This window comes from Cetorhinus maximus, chromosome 2 (genome assembly GCF_964194155.1).
Source record: "Cetorhinus maximus chromosome 2, sCetMax3.hap1.1, whole genome shotgun sequence".
NCBI lineage: Eukaryota > Metazoa > Chordata > Chondrichthyes > Lamniformes > Cetorhinidae > Cetorhinus > Cetorhinus maximus.
The window spans coordinates 184252425-184279451 of NC_135880.1; the positions used below are offsets into that span (position 1 = coordinate 184252425).

A 27027-nucleotide genomic window follows, 5' to 3' on the forward strand; every position below is an offset into this window, starting at 1 on the left:
CCTCACCCACACCCGCCACCAGACCCATCACAGCCTCACCCACACCCGCCACCAGTCCCATCGCAGCCTCACCCACACCCGCCACCAGACCCATCACAGCCTCACCCACACCCTCCACCAGTCCCATCACAGCCTCACCCACACCCGCCACCAGACCCATCACACTGCTCACCCACACCCTCCACCAGACCCATCACACTGCTCACCCACACCCACCACCAGACCCATCACAGCCTCACCCACACCCGCCACCAGACCCATCACAGCCTCACCCACACCCGCCACCAGACCCATCACAGCCTCACCCACACCCGCCACCAGACCCATCACAGCCTCACCCACACCCGCCACCAGACCCATCACACTGCTCACCCACACCCTCCACCAGACCCATCACAGCCTCATCCACACCCGCCACCAGACCCATCACAGCCTCACCCACACCCGCCACCAGACCCATCACAGCCTCACCCACACCCGCCACCAGACCCATCACAGCCTCATCCACACCAGCCACCAGACCCATCACACTGCTCACCCACACCCTCCACCAGACCCATCACAGCCTCACCCACACCCGCCACCAGACCCATCACAGCCTCACCCACACCCGCCACCAGACCCATCACAGCCTCACCCACACCCGCCACCAGACCCATCACACTGCTCACCCACACCCTCCACCAGTCCCATCACAGCCTCACCCACACCCGCCACCAGACCCATCACACTGCTCACCCACACCCTCCACCAGTCCCATCACAGCCTCACCCACACCCGCCACCAGACCCATCACAGCCTCACCCACACCCGCCACCAGACCCATCACAGCCTCACCCACACCCGCCACCAGACCCATCACAGCCTCACCCACACCCGCCACCAGACCCATCACAGCCTCACCCACACCCGCCACCAGATCCATCACAGCCTCACCCACACCCGCCACTAGACACATCACAGCCTCACCCACACCCGCCACCAGACCCATCACAGCCTCACCCACACCCTCCACCAGACTCATCACAGCCTCACCCACACCCTCCACCAGACCCATCACAGCCTCACCCACACCCGCCACCAGACACATCACAGCCTCACCCACACCCGCCACCAGACCCATCACAGCCTCACCCACACCCTCCACCAGACCTATCACAGCCTCACCCACACCCGCCACCAGACCCATCACAGCCTCACCCACACCCGCCACCAGACCCATCACAGCCTCACCCACACCCGCCACCAGTCCCATCACACTGCTCACCCACACCCTCCACCAGACCCATCACAGCCTCACCCACACCCTCCACCAGCGCAGAGACACACCTCAGTGGGACTGAGCTTTAGAGTAGCCTCGGGATCACAATCTGGTGAGCACATCGCACTGTCTAATCTACAGCAGGTGGAGGCAGAGACTTCCCAGGCGTCCAGCACTTGGAGGACTGCTGGATGCCAGAGCGTTGCTGAGTCTGAGTCAGATGAGGAGCCTCTGAACTCATTCATACCTCAGTTGCTGGAGCTGCAAAGGCAAGCTCGGGAACATCAGGAAGGGATGTCCGCTGCACTCCTCAGATTGCTAAGCACGATGGAGGAGTCTGTCCGTCTTCAGGCTGAGGTGATCAGGCAATGCAACGTAACAAGGTCAACACTGGCAGGATGTCGGCCGCCATGGAGACCTTGGTCCAGGACATCACTCCTGCACTGCTGTGCGGGCTTAACTCCATCGCTGATGCCATAGTTGGCCTCCAACAGTGTGTACACAAGAGGGGTGCTGGGCAGCTCGATCTCACTCCAGCTACTCCTTCCACTCACGGAGTCAGCCAGGGGCCCTTAGGCACCCGTAGGGAGGAGGGTCAGCAGGTGCATGCTCCGGGTTCGTCCACCCAAGTGAGCCCGGGAGTGACCAGCCCATCCGAATCCCCTCTTCCTGTGACCTCCGCAGCTCCAGGTCCACAGGCCGAGGAGGGTGCAACTGCCACACAGCAGGACCCCAAAAGCAGGCTGGGACCTCCAGGTCTTGGCCCTCCCGAGGATGCCTTTCAAGGTCATCACAAGGTCAGCAGGCTGCCTCCACCTCCACTGTGGATGTCCAGGGAGCACCAATATGTAATGGCAGGGTTAGGAAAGTTAAGAAGATGTAACTCTTTTGAGTCAAAACAATTAAACTAAATAAACAAACTCAGGGAAATAAAGGGAAACTGCAAAAACAAAAGGCAAAATGCAAAGGAAACTTACCAACATCAAATCAAAATGTGACTGACAGGGTCAATAAAACACCCCAGTCCCCGCGGTGCCCACCGGGCACGGAAAGCCTCGAGGGTGTCGGCAAACACCGTGTGCTCTTTCTCCAGGGATACCCGGCCATGAACGTAGCTGTGGAAGAGGGACAGACAGTCAGGTCGGGCAACCCCCTCGATTGCTCGCTGCCTGGACCCGTTAAAGGCCAACTTGGCCAAAGAAGGTGTAACTCTTTTGAGTCAAAACAATAAACTAAATGAGCAAAAAGAACAAGGGAGAAAACAAGCACAGCCCCTAAGTCAGGTCAGCTGTAAAATCAAGGAAAAACTGTAAAGGAACCTTACAAACATCAAACTAAGATGTGATTAAAGGGGTCAACAAAACACCCCAGACCCCGCGGTGCCCACCGAGCACGGAAGGCCTCGATGGTGCCGGCAGACACCGCGTGCTCCCTTTCCAGGGACATCCGGCCGCGAACGTAGCTGTGGAAGAGGGACAGACAGTCAGGTCGGGCAACCCCCTCGATTGCTCGCTGCCTGGACCCGTTAAAGGCCAACTTGGCCAAAGAAGGTGTAATTGCACAGCCTGGACACGGGTGTTAATCACTTGTACATACTGTTCATTATTGTCAATAAACTCCCAAGAAGGTCTCCCTGCCTATGGCTCCTTGTTCTGATGAGCAGTGTTCGTGTCACTCAGATGTCAAACCTTTCTGCACAAGATGAAGACAGATGTCTCAATTCAGCGCCTCTTCCCTGTGCAGTGTGTAACCTTCAGACCAAACTGATGGTCCAGCCTCACACTTCCTGGAAACACTAGCGATGCCTGCACCTCGATGGTGCTGGTCATTGCTGCCAGAATGTTGTGGACAGGCGTCACAGAGTTCTCTCATTCTGTCTGCTCTCAGTGCCTTTAAGGTGGGGCTGGCCCCCATCTCTTCAGCATCTGTGACCAGTGATGCTGTGCACCAGCTCCTGAAGGGCTCAGGTGCTGAAGGCGGACAAAGGATCAGGTGCATTTAAAGTTTCACGGCTGTGTCTCCGTGATATGACCCTGATCGCAAAGCGCAAGCGAGCTGCCCTCAGCCGCAGGAGTCAGCCATTCACGGAGGCAATGTGGTGATCTATGGAGCATCCTCACTGCATGTTATCATCATCCTCCTGGAATCTAGCGACTATTAGGGCCTCCACTGCGTCTCACTGACATGAGCCTGAGCACTGAGGGTATGTGCACTGCCATCAGCCACACAGGAGTCAAACGTTCACAGATGCAAGGTGAGGATGTCAGGACTGTCCTTGCTGCATCTCATCATCATCCTCCATGAATCTTGCGGCTATGAGGGCCTCCCGAGCGTGCCTGCCTCGCCTGGCCAGTGTGATGGCCTCATCGCCGACATTCTCACCTTCAAGGACCTCATCACTGTCATCCCCTTCGACACCCTCCTCATTGGAGGATGTGTGCCGGTCCTCCATCGCAGCCAGGTCCTCCCCTCTTTGCAGGGCCAGGTTGTGGAGCGCTCTGCAAGCAACAATGGGGCGTGATACTCTCTGGGGACTGTATTGCAGTCTCCACTGGACCTGTCGAGGCACCCAAGCCTCATTTTCAAAATGCCTTTCGTTTGCTCCACCCAAGTCCGGGTCAGGGCATGAGCCTCATTGTACCATCGCTCTGCTGCTGTCATCAGCCATGTCCTCTGTGGGTAGCCCTTGTTCCTGAGGAACCAACCCTGCAGCTTCTCTGGACCCTGGAAGACGTCAGGGACCTGAGACCTGCTGAGGATGTAGGAGTTGTGGAGGCTCCTTGGGAATCATACGTAGACCTGTAGGATGTGTTTGCAATGGTTGCACACCAGTTAACCATTCAACAAGTGGAACCTTTGCAGTTGACGTAGTTTCCACGGAGATCTATGTGCCACGTGAGTGCAGTTGATGGCACCCTGCACCTGTGGAAAACCTGAGATCTGCTCAAATCCCAGCGCTCTTGCTTCCTGGCTTTCCTGATTCTGGGTGAAATGCACAAAGGTCTGTGCCTTCACGAAGATGGCAACCATGACCTCCTGGATACAGTTGTGCGTGGAGGCTTGCGAGATTCCACACAGGTCACCTATGGAGCCCTGGCGTTAAAAATTGAGTGCTGCACTCACTTTCATGACCACTGGCAGTGGATACCCTCCATGTCCTCGTGAAGCTATGTCCTGCAGCAGGTGGCTTATGTGACCGACCAGTTCCCTAGACATGCGGAGTCTTCGGCGACACTTGTTCTCAGTCACCTGCAGGAATGACAGGTGCTGTCTCTAGATCCTGGGTCTAGCAAGGCACCTACAAGCGACAGCTCAATGTGGATCTTCAGCTGCATGCTCAGCAGGCCCTGTTGCCCCTTCCTCTTGAGGGAGGTGCTCCTCCCTTTGCCGAGCCAGGTGTCTCCACTGTTCTCCTCTGCTTCCTGTAAGCCATGAGGCATACCACTAAATCACCAGGCCTCATGAACCTGATGTTCTCCTGCAGGATCAGAGAGACGTGTGGGTTGCTATGGGTGCACTAAGAACCTCTATTGGTTAAGTCTGAAGGCCCCTTCATGCATGCAGGAAGTTGCTGTCCGCCACTTGGATGGCCAGTGTACAGTGTGCTCATTGAATGCCGAAACCCCACCCACCTCTGCCCCATCCCACTTGACCGATTGGCGGCAGCTTCGCCCACTGGACTGCATGCTGTGCTCTCAGAGCATGGGGTGGCATTTTCATGCTTTTGTGTTGCTTAAGTGGGCAGAAAAGCTTCTGAGGCCCAACTCCGAACATGTAAATGGAGCTGCAGCTGAATGGCCTCAGCTGTGGAAGAATGCTCACTTTTGACAAGCTTTCCAAGTGCACGGCCGCTTCCCTCACCCCCCCTCCCCAGCATGTGCTTCAATATTTCCTTCTGTCTGTGCTGCCTTGTCCCCACCCCTCACCACCAACACACCACCACCCACCGCCCCCACCCACCAGTCTGACTCGCACTGGAGCCCTGGCCCTGGCACCACACAGAAAGCCAGCCGGGAAAAAGCGACTTGCCTGTCCCTCCCCATCGAATGCCTCTTCCCTGATGCCCTACGGGCGCTGTGCATGGTTGCATGCACTCACCTCAGAGTTCCCTCGAAGATCAGCTCGCCGGGTGCACGCCTTTTGAAGGCGGTAGTGAAGTACACCGTTCTGAAGTGACACTGATATGGGCAGTAAATTTGACGTGGGGAGGTGATACCAGCGAGCAGGGCTTATGATGAAAAAGTATTAAAATGACGCTCCCAATATCCGGCAGTGGGAAACACAGCCTCCCATTGACAGGCAGAGCAGACAATTGCAAACTGGTTTCACAACGGCGTAAAACCAATTTTTGGCCTTCTCACCATATTGTCGATATCCACCCCGCACCCCACCGCCCCCCACATCCGCACCACCCCCCCACCCCTCCTCCACCCACCAAGATGCCCGCCGCAAATGGAGCTGGAAAATTCCAGCCAGAGTTAACATTTCGAGTCCAATATGACTTCTTCAGAATGGAAGAACAGTTCCAAAGAAAAGTCATCCGGACTCGAAACATTAACTCTGCTTCTCTCCCCACAGATGCTGCCAGATCTGCTGTATTTTTCCAGAATTTTCTGTTTTTATTCCAGTACAGCTGCAACACTGGCATATACCTGACAATGTGGAAAAAAAGTTGGACAAATTCAATCTGACCAATTAATTCCCCATTAGTCTACTCTCACTCACCAGCAAAGTGATAGAATGTGTTGGTGACAGGGCTATCAAGGGCACTTACCAATAATCTGCTCACCGATGCTGAGTATGGGTTCTGCCAGGGCCAGTATGCTCCAGGTCTCATTACAGCCTTGGTTCAAATGTGAACAAGAGGCTTGAAATCCAGTGGCATGGTGAGAGTGACTGCCTTCGACATCAACACAGCATTTTACCGAGTGTAACACTGAGGAGCCCTGGCAAAATTGAATCAATGGGAATCAGGGGAAAACCCTCCACTGGTTGGAGTCATGCTAACACAATGGAAGTGGGTTGGTGTTATTGGAGGCCAATCACCTAAGTCCCAGGACGTCACTGCAGGAGTTCCTCAGGGTACTGTCCTCAGCCCAACCATCTTCAGCTACTTCATCAATGACCTTCCTTGATCATAAGGTCAGAAGTGGGGATGTTCGCTGATGATTGCACAATGTTCAGCACCATTCGCGACTCCTCAGATACTGAAGCAGTCCATGTCCAAATGCAGCAAGACCTAGACAATATCCAGGCTTGGACTGACAAGTGGCAATTAACATTCATGCCACACAAGTGACAGGCAATGAACATTTGCAACAAGAGAGAATCCAACCATCACCTCTTGACATTCAATGGCATTACCATCACTGAATTCCCCACTATCAACATCCTGGGGGTTACCGTTGATCAAAAACTGAACTGGACTAGCCATATAAATACTGTGGATACAAGAGCAAGTCAGAAGCTAGGAATCCTGCGGCGAGTAACTCATTTCCTGACTCCCCAAAGCCAGTCCACCATCTACAAGGCACAAGTCAGGAGTGTGATAGAATAGTCTCCACTTACCTGGATAAATGCAGCTCCCACAACACTCAAGAAGCTCGACACCATCCAGGACAAAGCTGTTTGTTGTACCATGGCTGCAGTGTTTTCTAACTTCAAGATTCATTGTTGCATCCGGACAAGATTTATTCATCAGCTCCTCCCAAATCCGTTATTTGCACCATTGAGAAGGATACCTTAACATGGAAATACATCATATCACCATTCCTTCATTGTTTTTGAGTTAAAATCCTTCAATTCACAGCCAAACAACAGGACTGTAAGAATACCTTGACCACAAGGACTTCGGCAAGGAGGACAGTTCACCACCACCTTCCCAGGCAACCAGGGATGGGTGGTAAATGCTGGCCTTGCCAGCGACACCCACATGCTGAAAATGAATATAAAATTTTAAAAATCGCTCAGTCTAACTTAAACTGTTGTCTAATTCTGTTAATCATTGACTAAAGCAGTGAGTGCAGTCAGAAACAAATCCCATGCCCTGTTTGGGATCTCAACATAACATCATTTGGGAGAAACAGCATGAGTTCAATTCTCAGGCTGTTCCCTGTACCAGAACTGGAATGAATGTTTTGAATTTTGTATAATTGAAGGAGAGGCATTATGCAGACACTAAAAGTGGGCAGAACAAGAGCTCACATCACATTAGCATGTGATAGGTTCCATGGGCTAAGCAGTAAAGAAAAACTTTTGTGATTTAAGCAGGCAGTAATATCACATTATTCAGCATCAGGAAAATTGTAACTGAATAAAAAGTTTACATATTTCATTATAAACAGAGTTCTACTGAATTTATATTCACTATGTGAGCTTCACTATATTGGGACATATAAACTGAGTTCCAGGCCATGGTCAACTGCTTCTCTGAAGAATATGAGGAAATGCGATTTTTAACTAAACACCTGGAAAACTAAGACCTTGTTCCAACCCACTCCCACAGCACAACACTTCCCTCCATTGATTAAGATCAATGGCAAGATCCTGGAAAATGTGGACCTTTTTCCATATTTTGGGAGACTCCTCTCAATACAGGAAGACATAGACAACAAAATTCATCATCGCCTCCAATTTTTTTACTCAGCCTTCCTCAGCCAATTGAGGAAAAGAGTATTTGAGGAACAGGATCTCAAATCCAAGAGTAAGATCATGGCTTACCCGGCAGCAGTGATCCCTGTGCTCCAATATGCTTCGGAAACTTGGACAACCCATAGCAGATGCTCAAAGCACTGGAGCAGTGCCACCAGCAGTGCCTTGGCAAGATCCTCCAAATCCAATGACAAAAAAGACGTACCAACTGCAGCGTCCTCTCCCAAGCTAACGTGCCCAGCATCGAAGCACTAATCACTCAAAACCAGCTCTGCTGGGTGGGACATGTCGTTCGTATGCCTGACACCAGACTCCCAAAGCAGCTGTTCCACTCAGAACTCGGACGCAGCAGGAGACGTCCTGGAGCACTTTAGAAACACTTTGCGGACGTCCTCAAAGGATCCATGAAGAGATCAAGCACTCCCGCCGACTCATGGGAGACTCTTGCTTTTGGCCTATCAAATGGAGAAGGTTCATTCGGGAAGGCACCGAACACATCAAGGGACTTTGTCGGGAATGTGCAGAGGCAACGTGGGGGTGCCAGAGGGAGCGCACAAACCTCCAAACACTCATCTGCCTGACCCTTCAAGCACCACCTGCCCCACATGTGGCAGAGCCTGCAGATCACACATTGGACTTATCAGTCACCTCAGAACTCATCAAACCAGAACAGAAGCTAGACACCCTCAATCCCAAAGGACTGCCCAAGAAGGACCAGAACAAATAAATAGGTCTAATTAGATCTTATAAATGAGAAAACTGTAAGTTCCATAATCTTGTTAAATGCAATTTTTGAATCTTTCTACAAGTGAAATATGATACAGATGCCCGGACTTGCAACTTTTTTGGATATTATTCACACACTGTCTGGATTTGAGCAGATAATCTTGATTGATTGAGGACAATCTGCCCACTTATAGATGAAAAGCGGCGATTGCCTTTTGCATTATATTTTCAGCCTTGATCTCCTTTTCCTTTTTTGGTAAACTCAAAGGTAATGGAAAAGGATCATTTATCAAATTGAGGTCCTCAAAATAAAATACAGATGAGCTGGGGCAAACTTCAGGAAAATCAAAACAGTGAGATAATTGCAGCACATTTCTGATGGTGAGAACATCTAGTCCACCTAGAATTCTTTTTCTCCTACTTAACTGATTATTTGTTCAAAAAAAAATGTAGAATTTGAAAGAGTGTTCTTCAATGCACTGAGGAATTTGCATGATAAGAATGTTCCTGTCCTGTTTACTATCCTCTGGAGATTCTCCCAATAATATTTTGGTCCACTACAATTTGTATTTCTATAACAATATGTATTTATATAGTACCATTAACATTGTCAAATTTTCCAAGGTGTTTCACAGGGATCTAAGCAGACGAGCAAAAACTGTCACTGAACCAAAGAAGGAGAAATTAACACAGATGATTAAAAGTTTGAGAGAGGTGGAGAGGTTTAATAAGGGAATTACAGAGATTAGGGTCTGGGCAGCTGAAGTTTCAATTGAATCAAAATTCAGAATACAGGAGGACTCAGATGAGTGAGTGAAAAGTGAAGCATCTTTCCAGAAGAGGTAGATTTAATTGAAGAGGAAGAGTTAATTTTATAATCCTAATTGGTCGATTATTTTGCCTTACGGCCTGTTTGTTGCATGCCAGGGTACCAGCTGACATCTGCTGAATGCTACGACCTGCGAAGTGGGCGTGTGGTGTTGGATCAGTACTGTCACTACTACCCTGAAAACATCAAGCCCAAACCCAAACTGCAGGAATGTGGCATGGATCCCTGTCCAGCCAGGTGAGTGCAACACAATCAGTTACCGTAAGCAACTTAGGGCAGGATTTTCCACTCAGTGTGCGGGCGCGTGCCCGAATTGCCCGATTGTAAAATAGCGTGCGATATTTCGGTCAGCAGGCACGCACAAGAGTCAGTAGCGCGCCCCTCCCCGACAATTAAGAGGCCTATTAAGGCCGTTAAAGTATTAATTAATTGCCATTTTATGCTGCCCGTCCAACCTTACGGTTGGCAGGTGGGTGAATCAGCCATGGTTGGGATGAGGTTTCCGACATTAATTTTTTAAAAATAAAAATGTTTTTGACTTAATTTTTATTATGTTTCTGTTCATGTGAGTGAGTCCTATGTGGGGACATTTTTTCCGATTTTCCAAGTCTTTATTTTTGATTTTAAAATTCTTCAGCTCCCTGAGGCAACTCCCTGCCTTCAGGGAGCTTTCACTGTGCGCGCTCCCCCCGACACATGCGCAGACTTTTGCGCTCACCCTCCTCCCGCCCTCACCCCAGCAGTGCTGAGCTTCTCAACGCGCCCTACGCACTGGCTGCCCGCTAATTGGCTGGCCAGTGTGATGTCGGGGTCGGGGGCTGATTGGGGGGGGGCGGTGGGCCGTTTCCCGGCTGCTCCCGGGCCCGCCTGCTGCGTTCGTCCCAACGACCCAAAAATCCTGCCCCTACATCACCAGACAGTCACTGTTTCTCTCATAGCGATACTCCAATTCTCTACAAGTGCCTGGTATGCTTCTGTCTAGATAGGTGAGATGGTGGTATGGTGCTAATGTTGCTGGTTAGTAATTCCGAGGTCCAGGCTATGCCCTGGGGACGTGGATTCGAAACCCTTTAAAAATGGTGTGTGGGAACCGGATGCCCATTCCTGACAGATGCAATTTTTGCCGGAAGGGAGAGGGGCGTGATTCACACGGGGAGGGAAACCCAAATTCAAGAAGACCATTTGAACTCAGAACTCTCAAAAAATATAGGCTTTGAAACCATTTAATCAAAACATTCAGAGATCATTGCGTTTACTGGGTGAAAACAAAATTGCCCATTCTCTTCACATGTCAGATTCACTCTACATAATATAAAAGCAAAAAACTGCGGGTGCTGGAAATCCAAAACAAAAACAAAAATACCTGGAAAAACTCAGCAGGTCTGACAGCATCTGCGGAGAGGAACACAGTTAACGTTTCGAGTCCGTATGACTCTTCAACAGAACTAAGTAAAAATAGAAAAGAGGTGAAATATAAGCTGGTTTAAGGGGAGGTGGGACAAGTAGAGCTGGATAGAGGGTCAGTGATAGGTGGAGATAACCAAAAGATGTCACAGACAAAAGGACAAAGAGGTGTTAAAGGTGGTGATATTATCTAAGGAATGTGCTAATTAAGGGTAGAAAGCAGGTTGAGCAAGGTACAGATAGCCCTAGTGGGGGTGGGGTGGGGTGAAGGAATCGAAATGGGCTAAAAGGTAGAGATAAAACAATGGATGGAAATACATTTAAAAATAATGGAAATGGGTGGGAAAAGAAAAATCTATATAAATTATTGGAAAAAAAGGGGGGATCGGAAAGGGGGTGGGGATGGATGAGAGAGTTCATGATCTAAAATTGTTGAAAATTGTCACTCTACATAATGTTACAGCCATAAAAAACTCTCTAATTTCAAACCATAATTATTACCCCAAACTATACTTACTGTTACTCCTCTCTCTTTTCCTCTTCACTCCTCCTGTGCCCTCCCTTCTCTCCTCTCCTCCTCCCTGTTGATTTTCACATTAGCCAAGTCAGGGACTCAACAGTTCAAGAAAAATGGCGAAATTAAATACAAGGAAATGTGTAGGCACTTTTAGGAAAATATAATTTGGCTTAACGAGCTCATCCCTATTCTGGTTGATCCAAACTCCATTTGTCCCTTTTCCTACCATCCACTCATCTGGCTTTCCCTGCAGAGTCCACTAAGTTGCTTCTCGTACCTATATCCACTATCTGATTCAGTTGCCTTCTTTGATATTTTCCTCTACAACTTTACACTGAATGTTCCCCTCCTTCTCATGTTAAGGATTTAAACTTTTTGACATTCACATACCGGTATTTGTAATTAGTATGTCTAGAGAGGATAATTGATGGATTATTGATGTTCAACCCTCCTGACCTTTGAGTGAGAACTGTTAAGAGATGCTAAGAAGCAGTTGTTTCTCTAGTTGCACCGGTTTGTGTGAGTACAACCTGTTACTTGATATGAGTGACACCCATTCCACATAGGGAGGAAATGATGAACAGAAATAATAATTAATCTCGAATAGCAGGGTGTACTTTGTTAGTACTGTTGGTGGGTTCCAATGTGATGTTTATACAGCACCAAGCAGCTCAGTTTAGATCAAGCAGCACAAATGTACAGTTCATTTTTATGAGGCATTTTAATGAGTGTGTGTTGGCAGATGGTTTGTGTTTTTCTTCATAAATTAAAATTGAAAGTATCTTTTTGCCTATGATATTTTGTAGCATTTTAATACTATGTTAATTTTCATATGTTTCTTCAAATGAGTGTTTTTGTTTCATAGCAGTTTAGCTTATTGCTGTTTTAAAAATAATTGTTCTGGTAAATATAGTTCTAAGATAAAAACAGAAACTCCTATATGGCTTGAATAGATTTTGCAAGTAGAGAGAGGGTGAAGATATCCAGAGTAGAATTGAAAGGTCCTGGCTTTCTCCAGCTTGGGGAGAAACACCTTAACTGCATAGGAACCAAAGGAAGCCATTCAGCTCTACATGTCTTTTCCACTGTTCAATTAGATCATGGCTGATCTGTGCCTTAACTCCATTAACCAGCAGGAAATGATAATGTAATAGGATTCATTAAGCGGATCAATAGTCATGTCCAATCACTGTTTCAACCCTTCCACCTCTATCCTTTCTTCCTGAGACAGTTGCTTTCTAGAAATACAGCAGCCATTGAGATTATGATTACATTGCATGTTCAAATGTAGCTGTGAGGATGTGGGTGTCACTGGAAAGGGCAGTCTTTATTGCCTGTCCCTAATTCCCCTGAGAAGGTGTTGGTGGGTGATCTTATTAGTTTGGTTCACTAGGCTACATCAGAGGGCAGTTATATCTTTACCGTGTTGGTGTGGTCTAGAATCATGGATAAACTGGAATGGGTAAGGTCTGCTGGATTTTTATAACATTTCAACAGCATCAAGGTCCTTTACTGATGCCAGCATTTCCTTCTAGATTTTATAAACTGAATCCAAATTCTCAAACTGCCCTGGTCGGATTCAAACTCCTGTTGCCTGAATAATTGGCCCAGGTCTCTGGATTACTCGCCCTGGATCATTACCCATCCTGTATCAACACTAATCCTGTATCGTTACCAATCCTGGATCGTTACCAATCCTGGATCATTACCAATCCTGTATCAACACCAATCCTGTATCGTTACCAACCCTGGATCGTTACCAATCCTGGATCAACACCAATCCTGGATCGTCACCAATCCTGGATCGTCACCAATCCTGGATCGTTACCAATCCTGGATCAACACCAATCCTGGATCATTACCAATCCTGGATCGTTACCAATCCTGGATCATTACCAATTCTGGATTGTTGCCAATCCTGGATCATTAGCAACCCTCTATCATTAGCGATCCTTTATCATTACAAACCCTGTATCATTACCAATCCTTGATCTTTGCCAATCCTTGATCTTTGCCAACCCTGTAACATTACCAATCCAGTATCATTATTAACCCTGGATCATTGCCATTCCTGGATCATTACCACTCCTGGATCTCTAGGCTCATAGACGTCTACAGCACAGGAGGAGGCCATTCGGCCCATTGTGTCTACGCCATTAGATCTGACTACACTAATCTAATTTTCCAACACTTGGCCCATAGCCCTGGAGGCTATGGCAATGCAAGTGAATATCTAAATACTTCTTAAATGTTATGAGAGTTTCTGACTCAACCACCCTTTCAGGCAGTGAGTTCCAGACTCCCACCACCCTCTGGGTAAAAAAATTTCTCCTCAACTCCCCTCTTAGCCTTCTACCTCTTACCTTAAATCTATGCCCCCTGGTTATTGACCCCTCTACTAATGGAAAAAGTGCCTTCCTATCCACCCTATCTATTCCCCTCATAATCTTATACACCTCTATCAGGTTCCCTCTTAACCTTCGCTGCTCCAAGGAAAACAACCCCAGCCTTTCCAATCTTTCCTCATAGCTCAGACCCTCCAGCCCAGGCAACATCCTGGTAAATCTCCTCTGCACCCTCTCCAGTGCAATCACATCCTTCCTATAATGTGGTGACCAGAACTACACACAGTACTCCAGTTGTGGCCTAACCAGCATTTTATACAGTTCCAGCATAACCTCCCTGCTCTTGTATTCTATGTCTCAGCTAATAAAGCCAAATATCCCATATCCCTTCTTAACCATTTTATCTAACTGCCCTGCTACCTTCAGGGATCTGTGGATATGCACACCAAGGTCCCTCTGATCTTCAGTACTTTCCAGGATCCTACCATTCATAATGTAATCCCTTGCCTTGTTAGCCCTCCCCAAGTGCATTACCTCATACTTTTCCGGGTTGAATTCCATTTGCCACTGCTCTACCCACCTGACCAATCCATTGATATCCCCCTGCGGTTTACGGCTATCCTCCTCACTATTTACCACCCTAACAATATTCGTGTCATCCACAAACTTCTTGATCATACCCCCTACATTTAAGTCCAAATCATTTATGCACACCACAAACAGCAAGGGTCCCAGCACTGAGCCCTGTGGCACCCCACTAGAAACAGACTTCCATCACCCTCTGCTTCCTGCCTCTCAGCCAATTTTGGATCCAATGTGCCACTTTGACTTGGATCCCATGGGCATTTACTTTCTTGACCAGTCTGCCATGAGGGACCTTATCAAAAGCCTTGCTAAAGTCCATGTAGACCACATCAAATGCATTACCCTCATCAACATTCCTGGTTACCTCCTCAAAAAATTCAATCAAATTTGTCAAACACGACCTTCCCTTAACAAATCCATGCTGACTATCCCTGATTAATCCGTGTCTCTCCAAGAGCAGGTATATTCTGTCCCTCAGAATTATTTCTAGCAACTTCCCCACCATCGAGGTCAGACTGACTGGCCTGTAATTTCCTGGTCTATCCCTTCCTCCCTTTTTTAATAATGGGACAACGTTATCAGTCCTCCAGTCCTCTGGCACCTCACCTGTGGCCAGAGAGGATTTGAAAATTACTGCCAAGGCCCCTGATATCTTTTCCCTTGCCTCCCTCAACAGCCTGGGATACATCTCATCCAGGCTTGGGGATTTATCCACTTTTAAGGCCACTAAACTTACTAGTACCTCCTCTCTCTCTACGCTAATTTCCTCTCATATTTCACAGTCCTCCACCCTGATGTCTATGCCTGCATTGTCCTTTTCCATTGTGAAGACAAACACAAAGTATTCATTGAGGACTGTACCCATGTCTTCCGGGTCCACACACAAGTTACCCCTATGGTCCCTAATTGGCCCTTTTCTTTCCCTAGTTATTCGTTTGCTCTTTTTATATTTAAAAAAACCTTTTGGGTTTTCCTTTATTCTACCCACCAATGCTTTCTCATGCACTCTCTTAGCTTTCCTAATTTCCTTTCTAAGTTCCTCCTCCAGCCCAGGCAGAATCCTGGTAAATCTCCTCTGCACCCTCTCCAGTGCAATCACATCCTTTCTATAATGTGGTGACCAGAACTGCACACAATACTCCAGTTGTGACCTAACCAGCGTTTTATACAGTTCCAGCATAACCTCCCTGTTCTTGTATTCTATGCCTCGGCTAATAAAGGCAAGTATCCCATATGCTTTCTTAACCACTTTATCTACCTGCCCTGCTACCTTCAGGGATTACAGGTATCTCCGGGACATACGACGCTCCTCGGACTGCTGTTCTCATCGCATCCTGAGATCTACACTCAGTGCCATGCGCTGCTATATGAACACACTCGACTTCTCCCTCCAGCAGCACCGACTCACCCTATCTCAAAGCTGTCCTTGCCCCCAGTTTCATTTTATTCTTCGTCTCATCCGACGCCTCAACAAGAAACTTTGTCTCTTTCTTTCAGGTGCTAAGGAACGCAAGCTCCAACAACTCATTGATACTAACGCCCATCCAGGACCCTCCACCTCTTCCCGTCCCTCTGACCCCATCCCGCCTTCTAATCCTCTGATGCTGAATGTCCTGTACTCAGCAAAGGACTCAGTTTCATACCCTTACGCCCTCACCTCGATGAATTTCGGGCTCGGCACGATGCTGAACTCTTCTTTTGCCGTCTTTGTCTCCGTGCTCACTTCTTTGGGCAGGAGTCCTCTCCCCGTTCAACGGATCCTTTTACTCACCTCCAATATTCTCCTTCCACCTGGACCCCTCCCTCTGGATTCTTACCTTCTCTTGATCTTTTCATTGAGAACTGTCGGTGTGACATTAGTTGTCTCAATTTCTCTGCTCCTCTCACCCACTCTAACCTGTCTCTCTCTGAACTCACTGCACTCCGTTCTCTCAGGTCCAACCCTGACATTGTCATCAAACCCGCTGACAAGGGTGGTACTGTTGTTGTCTGGCGCATTGACTTCTACCTCGCAGAGGCTGAGCGTCAACTCGCAGACACTTCCTCCTACCTCCCCCTGGATCATGACCCCACCACTGAACATTAAGCCATTGTTTCAAGGCTGTTACTGACCTCATCTCCTCTGGAGATCTTCCTTCCACAGCTTCCAACCTCACAGTCTCCCAACCCCGGACGGCCCCCTTCTACCTCCTACACAAAATCCACAAACAGGACTGTCCCGGCAGTCCGATCGTGTCAGCCTGTTCCTGCCCCACGGAACTCATTTCTTCCTATCTTGTCCAATCTCTCCCCACCTACTTCCGTGGTTCCTCTGATGCCCCACGTCATAACAATTTCCAGTTCTCTGGCCCCAACTGCCTCCTCTTCACCACGGACGTCTAATCCCTCTACACCTCTATCCCCCACCGGGATGGTCTGAGTGCTCTCCACTTCTTCCTTGAACAGAGGCCCGAACAATCCCCATCCACCACCACTCTCCTCCATCTGGCTGAACTTGTTCTCTCACTGAACAATTTCTCCTTAAATTCGTCTCACTTCCTCCAAATAAAAGGTGTGGCTATGGGTACCTGCATGAGCCTCAGTTATTCCTGTCTCTTTATGGGGTATGTGGAACTTTCCCTGTTCCAGTCCTACTCAGGCCCCCTCCCACAACTCTTTTCTCGGTACATCGATGACTGTTTCGGTGCTGCTTCATGCTCTCGTCTGGACCTGGAAAAATTTATCAATTTTGCTTCCAATTTCCACCCCTCCATCACCTTCACATGGTCCATATCCGACATTTCCCTCCCGTTCCTTGACCTCTCTGTTTCAATTTCTGGTGATAGACTGTCCACCAATATTCACTACAAGCCCACTGACTCCCACAGTTACCTTGACTACAGCTCCTCACACCCCGCTTCCTGTAAGGACTCCATCCCATTCTCTCAGTTCCTTCACCTCTGCCGCACCTGCTCCAATGCAGCCACTTTCCAAAACAGCGCTTCTGACAGGTCTTCCTTCTTCCTTAACCAAAGTTTCCCACCCACGGTGGTTGACGGGGCCCTCAAACGTGTCCCACCCATCTCCCGCGCCTCTGCTCTCACACCTTCCTCTCCCTCCCAGAACCATGATAGGGTCCCCCTTGTCCTCACTTTTCACCTCAAAGACCTCCTCATTCAAAGGATCATCCTCTGCCATTTCCGCCAACTCCAGCATGATGCCACTACCAAACACATCCTCCCCTCACCTCCCCTGGCGGCATTCCGCAGGGACCGTCCCCTCCGGGACACCCTGGTCCACTCCTCCATCACCCCCTACACCTCAACCCCCTCCCACGGCACCTTCCCATGCAATCGCAGAAGGTGTAACACCTGCCCCTTTATTTCCCCTCTCCTCACCGTCCAAGGGCCCAAACACTCCTTTCAGGTGAAGCAGTGCTTCACTTGCACTTCCCTCAATTTAGTCTACTGCATTCGCTGTTCCCAATGCGGTTTCCTCTACGTTGGAGAGACCAAACGCAGACTGGGTGACCGCTTTGTGGAACACCTTCGGTCTGTCCGCAAGCATGACCCAGACCTCCCTGTCGCTTGCCATTTCAACACTCCACCCTGCTCTCATGCCCACATGTCCGTCCTTGCCCTGCTGCAATGTTCCAGTGAAGCTCAACGCAAATTGGAGGAACAGCACCTCATCTGCCGACTGGGCACTTTACAGCCTTCCGGACTTAACATTGAGTTCAACAACTTCAGACCATGAACTTGCTCCTCTATCCTCAACTCTGTTTTACCCCTTTTTCAATGTTTATTTTTTATTTTTTATTTTTTATCCAGCTATTTTTATTTATTTTCATTTTTGTTCATTTATTCATTGTTTTATCCTCACCTTTTATCCAATTTTTGATTTTTTTCCCCACCCCACTATGGCCATTTGTTGCTTGATCACGTTGTTCTTTCCAGAGTGCTTACCCTTGTCCTATTATCATATTCTGCTTTCTTACCTTAATGCCACTATCGGCACCTCCTTTAGCCCTTACCACTACCATTAATACCCCTTTGACAAAGATATCATGAACAAAAGGGCAATCTCTCCTTAGCCCCCACCTATCACTGGCCTTCTATCCAGCTTCACCTGTCCCACCCCTCTTAAACAGTATAAATTTCATCGCATTTTTACTACTATTTAGCTCTGAAGAAGTCATACGAACTCAAAACGTTAACTCTGTTTTTCTCTCCACAGCTGCTGTTAGACCTGCTGAGCTTTTCCAGCATTTTCTGGTTTTATTGCCAATCCAATATCATTACCAATCCCATGTCACCACCAATTTCAGAAGCACAGGTCAATTTTCCATTAAGCTGTCTGTGGAACTTGGAACAGGAATATCACAATTCCCAAATGGTAAAGATCAGGGTAGGATTGTATCCTCCAACTGACCTTTTAAGGATCTAGTTAGTCCCTGTTCTCCCTCCGTTGGTGCTATGCGAAATGGCTATTATTTTATACAGGCATCTTCTTGCCGTACAAATTGTGTGCATTTGTATATACATTATTAGTTACCATTTTACAATGGAGCATTCTACCAAAACGATGTGTGGGGCCACAAATCAGATTAATGGGTTTTAATGAACTATCTGATATTATAAACGGAAGGCATCCACTCTGATTACTTTCTATCTACCTTGAATGGTGACGATAGATATTTCTAGAGTCTATTGGACCTCAAGGTTCATTTGTTTCAAAGCAAGTGTCACACCATTTTGAGAATGTCTGTATTATTTCAGTAAGTTTAGGAAAATAATACATTCCACTGTTCCTCAATTTTACCAACGCTCAAACACTTCTCCGCATGAAATAAACTTTAAGCACCAAAATTGCCATTAGATTCTGGGTTCAACTGATGTCTTTTACATTCAATGATTGAAATAACTCTCTTGATTTCAAAATTCATTTTCTAACCAGAGAATAGCAATTGAAGTTTTGAATGAACCGATGTTTTACATTGAATCATTTGGTGCCTGTTTTGTTGTGTACACCCTTCACTCAGACAGTTGGCATTATTGTTCCTCACAGTGATGGCTACAAGCAGATCATCCCTTTCGACCACTTTCATCCCCTTCCTCGGTACGTAACACAGCTGATTTAACGTGACTGTTACTGATGCAGTTGATGAGACAACTTCAGTCTGAACAGAATGAGAGAGAGTGAGAAAATATAAGAGCTAAATGAGGATGACAGATTGTGTGAGACAGGGAACAAATGAAAAAGTAAGAGACTGCTTTAAAATCAGTTGAAATATTCAATCCTTGTCTCTTCAAAGCTCTTTCAAATTTAAAATGATGAAACAATACTTTAGAAAATCTCTGGGGCAGTCCTTTATATTGAGCACAATTTCCATGGAGATTTTTTCAAGTGTTTTTTTGTTTGTGCATTGTACTGATTGTTCAGTAATTGGTTAATGACCTACCAAATTTATGTATGTACTTAGTAATTAGTCAAAGCACAATGAGATCATCTCATGAAACCCATTGCTTTGTGGAACTGCACTTCTCCGAACAAGCAGTGATGTTGCTGTGGAGGAAGCAAATTACTGCAAAGTAACGAGCCACTGAGCTTATCGACAAATAAGTGGAATGGCTCATTCACCGATTCAAACTGTCGGCTGTTCTTATTGTTAATTATGCTCTGGGCTGTTGCTCGTTGCTGGTGTTTTGGCGCAAGCTTTGCACAATCTATCAAAATGTGAGTGATTCAGCGCTGCTTTCCCCATCTGTCCGCTGTTTTAGTTACCACTATATAATCATCATTCTGTTTTTCATTTTCCCATCAGCTGATGCATGATGCTGCTCACAGCTTTGTATAGCATTGCTGTGCTTGGTCACTATGTGTCTGGGGAACTGTGCCTTTCCGCTGTCTTGAATTCTGTGTTACTTTGTCCACTTCCTGTCCAGTTTGTGGAGTTTTGCATCTCCACTCTAGTGCTTGTAGCAATGAAGATACAAAATGAGTTACTGTTGATTACGCTCTTACAAAGTTAACGGCCCTGATCTATCGGTCTCCGAATGGTTGGAGACCAGACATATGACCCAAGATGCACATCAGGACCCTGCAGAAGTCTTGATGCTCTAACCTCCATGGGAATTGCCCAGGAAGTTTGAACTTCCGATGGGCAATTTCCCTGCTCCGGGCACCCTCCGAAAAAGTGTCTGGCACTGAGTTAGAGTCTGAGACTTTGGACAGTTCTGAGGGAACTGAATAGTTACCCAGAAAATGTTAGACAAAAGAATCCTAGTCTAACTTCTGAGCAACTACAGAACTAACCGCCCCCCACGGCTCCCCCCTTGACAACCCGACTACCCCAACCTGACTATCCTCCTGCCACCTCACTCAACTGTCACCTCACCCACCTGACACCCTACCCATCTACCACTCCATCCAGCATTTTTAAATTCATTCATGAGATGTGGGTGTCACTGGCTGGGCCAGCATTTATTGTCCATCTCTAATTGCCCTTGAGAAGATGGTGCTGAGCTGCCCTCTTGAACCGCTGCAGTCCATGTGGTGTAGATACACCCACAGTGCTGTTAGGGAGAGAGTTCCAGGATTTTGACCCAGCAACAGTGAAGGAACGGCGATATATTTCCAAGTCAGGATGGTGAGTGGCTTGGAGGGGAACTTCCAGTTGCCACTCTACTCATCTACCACCCATCCACATACCTACTCACCTAAGCCACCTACCCATTCACTCATTGATCTATTCACCCTTTCACTAATATTCACACTGGACAATTAAACTTGCCATATGGCAGCTAGCGCCATATGTCTTCCCCTGACACTACAATGCTGTGATGGAGTTCTCTGATGAACTGTTAGCTCTGCATTTCTGGAGAAGCCGGGCTCAGAGAACCTGGTAAGAAATGTGGTACAGCGTATAGGCATGGCAAGGTTCGAGTCGAGCAGCAATCTGACAATGATTGCTGCTTTGTGGAAGATCCAGGCCAATGTAAAACCTTTGAATGCCAGATTTTCAGGAGAGAATTATAATTTTCACAAATTATACATGTTCCTCTTTGTCTCCTCCCCCCTCGAATCTCTGTCTCCCAAATTCAATACATCAAATCCTCAGCAGTGGGAACAGTGATCAGTTTCCTCAATGATTCTTACAGTGTCTCTCTGGAATCGGTTAATACTTCACCTGGCACATTCCCCAGGTGAATCAGAAAGATATTTAGAAAAAGGCTGTTACCTCGACAGGCCATTGCATTTTGCGATAGATCTTAATTTCCCCCCCACCCCATATGATTTCACCGATTCTCATTACCATCCCAAAACCAGCAGAAAGCAGTTCTGCCAGGTTTCTGGCCTGACCTTTAGATCGAGCTCAGGATGGCTTTTGAAAGCTCCTGTGTTTGAGGTGATGCTGATTGAGACATCTGTACCCTCTCTGCTCAGAATAAGAGGTGAAGACTTGTCTAACTCTTATGCTCGAAGGTCGTTTAGGAGCATCCCAACCGTTGCTTTTCATACCTTTACAATGCAGCATGAAAAGAGACAATGATGAGTTATCAAAGAAACCAGGGTTCCCTGTGTGGCTGCAGTTGCCAAGATGACACCAGCCATTTCTCTGGACCTAGGAAGAGCAGCCTGGGGATGACTATGAGAGTCTGAACGTCCTTGGAGGTTTCACACACAGCACCAGCTCAAGGATGCCAAGTGTCGGACTGTACAGTCACTGTGCTGAAGACTCCCCATTGTCCTTGTTTCCTTGTTCTTCTGGCCTGCCATTTCTCAATCCCATGCACCCTCTGCCCTGATTGCTGATTGGTTGAGCTGCCTTTTAACGTTCTCTGGAAACATTCTAAATTTTTGTACCTTTTTTTTTGTGACATTTTCTTTAATTGTTCCCATACCTTTAAATTTGACTCACATGAGATTGTCATCTCCTACAAGGGAGGGGATCCCTGGCCAGGCCCAGCACAGTTTGCAGCTGTGGTTATGAAACATTATGCTAATAAGGTTAAACACTAAAATTAAGTGCAATTCACATTAGGGATTCTGGTGAATCTTAAATAATGCAATCTCCAACAGGACAGCTTTGCACCTGAAAATGAAAATCACCCCCATATGTCCACTTCATTACCATATGCTTATATAGGATTACATAGGACATACGGCATAGTAACAGGTCATTCGGCCCAACCAGTCCATGCTGGTGTTTATACTGCACTTGAGCCTCTTCCCAACTTTCCTCATCTAAATCTATTATTGCAATCCTCTATTTCCTTCTCCCTCATAAACTTATCTAGCTTCCCCTTAAATGTTTCTATACTATAGACTCCAATCACTCCCTGTGGTAGTGAGTTCCAATTCTCACCACTCTTTGGGTGAAGAAATGTCTTCAGAATTCCCTATTGGATGTCTTGGTAACCAGTAGGTTGCTTCTGACATCATCTATCTCCATGTAATAAAATTCCACCTGACTTCCTTACTTTTAACTTGAGTCCCCGGTATTCAAACCTTGGCTAAAATGAACAATTTACACAAATTGACTGCAAATTCCCAAATTTGGAGAACTTCAATTGGTTCACCTCAGAGTCTTCATTTCTAAATGAAAGCACATTCCTGAAATCATCCCAGATCATCCCCATCTCCCTTTAAGAATGGAACAATGACCCATTTAAAAACTGATTATTTCTATCTGATTATTGAATCCCGTAAGAATCTTTAAAGATGTTTTTAAAGAAGTTCGGTAGAATTCCACACTAAGTTCTGATGAAGTTTTTGCCTTGTGTGTGACTGTGAACAAACTGCCTTCCAAACTGGGTGTTCCAGCCTGTCCTCCTCTGAGCTGAGCAAATGAGTGATTGGTTCATGTTTTTGGTTAATTTAAATAAAGGTTTTTAAAGTGGATTACAGATTTGAAAGCTAACAATTTTGAATAGAAACTGTAAGATTTAAACTTTGGAACTGTGGCCCCAGAGAATGTAAAATCGGGTCCAATTTTGCCCCATGCAACAGTAGGAACACAGAAACATACCTGGACTTGCGCACACAACCATTTTCTTTTATTTATTCCTTGGTAGATTTCTGTGTGGTACAAACAATATATGTAAATTACTCCAAAATCTGATGAAATCGCATTTAAGGGTGCCAAAAACAGCTTTAATTGACACATTTGAAAATATCCCATCTCATTTGGTTCGCCGAATAGAAAAGCCGTCCATTATAGGATTGAACCACACAGATCAAGAAGATGCAGTTTTATCTGCTGGTTTTTGTTAAGCTAGCTGATCTCGAACGCACCTGTGGAGTGAGCACTGCACTGCCAATATGTGTTTGTGCCTCTGGGAAGGAAGGTTGACCTCTTGCAGTTTAATGTCTTGTCAATGTGTACAATTGGCTAGAATCCCATAACTTTCCCATATTGACCAGTAAATACATAAATATTTACAACCGACAATCGGTCAAAGCCCGAAGAAATTGCTTTGATTAATATTGCACATATGGGCTGAATGGCCTCCTTCTGTGCAACAATAACTCTATGTTTGGTTCAAAGTTTGATTTTATCCCCAACAATTTAATATAATAATTGCAAAAGTGGCAAGATCACATTTTATGTAAAATCATGGTTATCAGCAAGCTAGCAATGTGCTCTTAGCTGGATTTACCCAAAGTCTAAATTAAGCTTTCATTTCCAGGATTCCCTACGTTCATTGTTAGTAAGATTGAGACACCAGGCTTATTGTTGCAGTCACTAAATAGCTCAGGACACACAAACAGGCGTACACACACAGAGGCAGACAGACACAGATACACCTCTCCACACAGACACACACAACTCTCCACATTCACCTCTCCAAACAGACACACACACACCTCTCCACACAGACACACACACACCACTCCACACAGACACACACACACCTCTCCACAAAGACACACACACACCTCTCCACACAGGCACACACACACCTCTCCACACAGACACACACACACCTCTCCACACAGACACACACACACCTCTCCACACTCACCTCTCCACAGAGACACACACACACCTCTCCACACAGACACACACACCTCTCCACACACAGCTCTCCACACAGACACATGCTCACCTCTCCACACAGACACACACTCACCTCTCCACACTCACCTCTCCACACAGACACACACTCACCTCTCCACACTCACCTCTCCACAAAGACACACACACACCTCTCCACACACACCTCTCCACACAGACACACACTCACCTCTCCACACAGACACACACTCACCTATCCACACAGACACACACACACCTCTCCACACAGACACACACACACCTCTCCACACACACCTCTCCACACAGACACACACACACCTCTCCACACACACCTCTCCACACAGACACACACACCTCTCCACACACAGCTCTCCACACAGACACATGCTCACCTCTCCACACAGACACACACTCACCTCTCCACACTCACCTCTCCACACAGACACACACTCACCTCTCCACACTCACCTCTCCACAAAGACACACACACACCTCTCCACACACACCTCTCCACACAGACACACACTCACCTCTCCACACAGACACACACTCACCTCTCCACACAGACACACACACACCTCTCCACACAGACACACACACACCTCTCCACACACACCTCTCCACACAGACACACACACACCTCTCCACACTCACCTCTCCACACAGACACACACACACACCTCTCCACACAGACACACACTCACCTCTCCACACAGACACACACACAGCTCTCCACACAGACACACACACACCTCTCCACACACACCTCTCCACACAGACACACACACACCTCTCCACACACAACTCTCCACACACACCTCTCCACACAGACACACACACACCTCTCCACACAGACACACACACAACTCTGCACACAGACACACACACACCTCTCCACACAGACACACACACACCTCTCCACACAGGCACACACACACCTCTCCACACACACCTCTCCACACAGACACACACACACCTCTCCACACACACCTCTCCACACAGACACACACTCACCTCTCCACACAGACACTCACGCACCTCTCCACACCCACCTCTCCACACAGACACACACTCACCTCTCCACATAGACACACATACACCTCTCCACACACACCTCTCCACACAGACACACACACACCTCTCCACACAGACACACTCACACCTCTCCACCCACACCTCTCCACACAGACACACACACACCTCTCCACACAGACACACATACACCTCTACACACAGACACACACACACCTCTCCACACACACCTCTTCACACAGACACACACACACCTCTCCACACAGACACACACACACCTCTCCACACACACCTCTCCACACAGACACACACACACCTCTCCACACAGACACACACACAACTCTCCACACAGACACACACACACCTCTCCACATAGACACACACACATCTCTCCACACAGACACACACTCACCTCTCCGCACAGACACACACACAACTCTCCACACTCACCTCTCCACACAGACACACACACACCTCTCCACACAGACACACACACACCTCTCCACACAGACACACACACAACTCTCCACACACAACTCTCCACACAGACACACACACACCTCTCCTCACAGACACACACACAACTCTCCACACACACCTCTCCACACAGACACACACACACAGCTCTCCACACAGACACACACACAACTCTACACACACACCTCTCCACACAGACACACACACACCTCTCCACACAGACACACACACACATCTCCACACACACTTCTCCACACAGACACACACACACCTCTCCACACTCACCTCTCCAGATAGACACACACTCACCTATCCACACTCACCTCTCCACACAGACACACACTCACCTCTCCACACTCACCTCTCCACACAGACACACACACACCTCTCCACACTCACCTCTCCACACAGACACACACACACCTCTCCACACAGACACACACACAACTCTCCACCCTCACCTCTCCACACAGACACACACACACCTCTCCACACAGACACACACACACATCTCCACACTCACCTCTCCACACAGACACACACACACCTCTCCTCACGGGCACACACAGACCTCTCCACACAGACACACACACACTTCGCCACACAGACACACACACACCTCTCCACACTCACCTCTCCACACTCATCTCTCCACACATCTCCACACACACCTCTCCACACAGACACACACACACCGCTCCACACACACCTCTCCACACACACCTCTCCACACAGACACACACTCACCTCTCCACACTCACCTCTCCAGATAGACACCCACTCACCTATCCACACTCACCTCTCCACACAGACACACACTCACCTCTCCACACTCACCTCTCCACACAGACACACACACACCTCTCCACACTCACCTCTCCACACAGACACACACACACCTCTCCACACAGACACACACACAACTCTCCACACTCACCTCTCCACACAGACACACACACATCTCTCCACACAGACACACACGCACCTCTCCACACAGACACACACACAACTCTCCACACACACCTCTCCACACTCACCTCTCCACACAGACACACACACACCTCTCCACACAGACACACACACAACTCTCCACACTCACCTCTCCACACAGACGCACACACACCTCTCCACACAGACACACACACAACTCTCCACACACACCTCTCCACACAGACACAC

The 27027-nt window shown here is 47.6% G+C and overlaps 1 protein-coding gene across 2 annotated transcripts in view; it reads left to right on the forward strand.

The window, feature by feature from the left end:
• The window catches only part of LOC144668435 (ADAMTS-like protein 1), a 746250-nt gene that overhangs the window by 384204 nt on the left and 335019 nt on the right, over positions 1 to 27027 (forward strand). For both annotated transcript variants that reach the window (XM_078530487.1, XM_078530496.1), the window contains 2 exons: positions 9566 to 9704; positions 19365 to 19415. In XM_078530487.1, coding sequence (XP_078386613.1) covers positions 9566 to 9704; positions 19365 to 19415 — 190 coding nt within the window. The remainder of the gene's footprint in view (positions 1 to 9565; positions 9705 to 19364; positions 19416 to 27027) is intronic.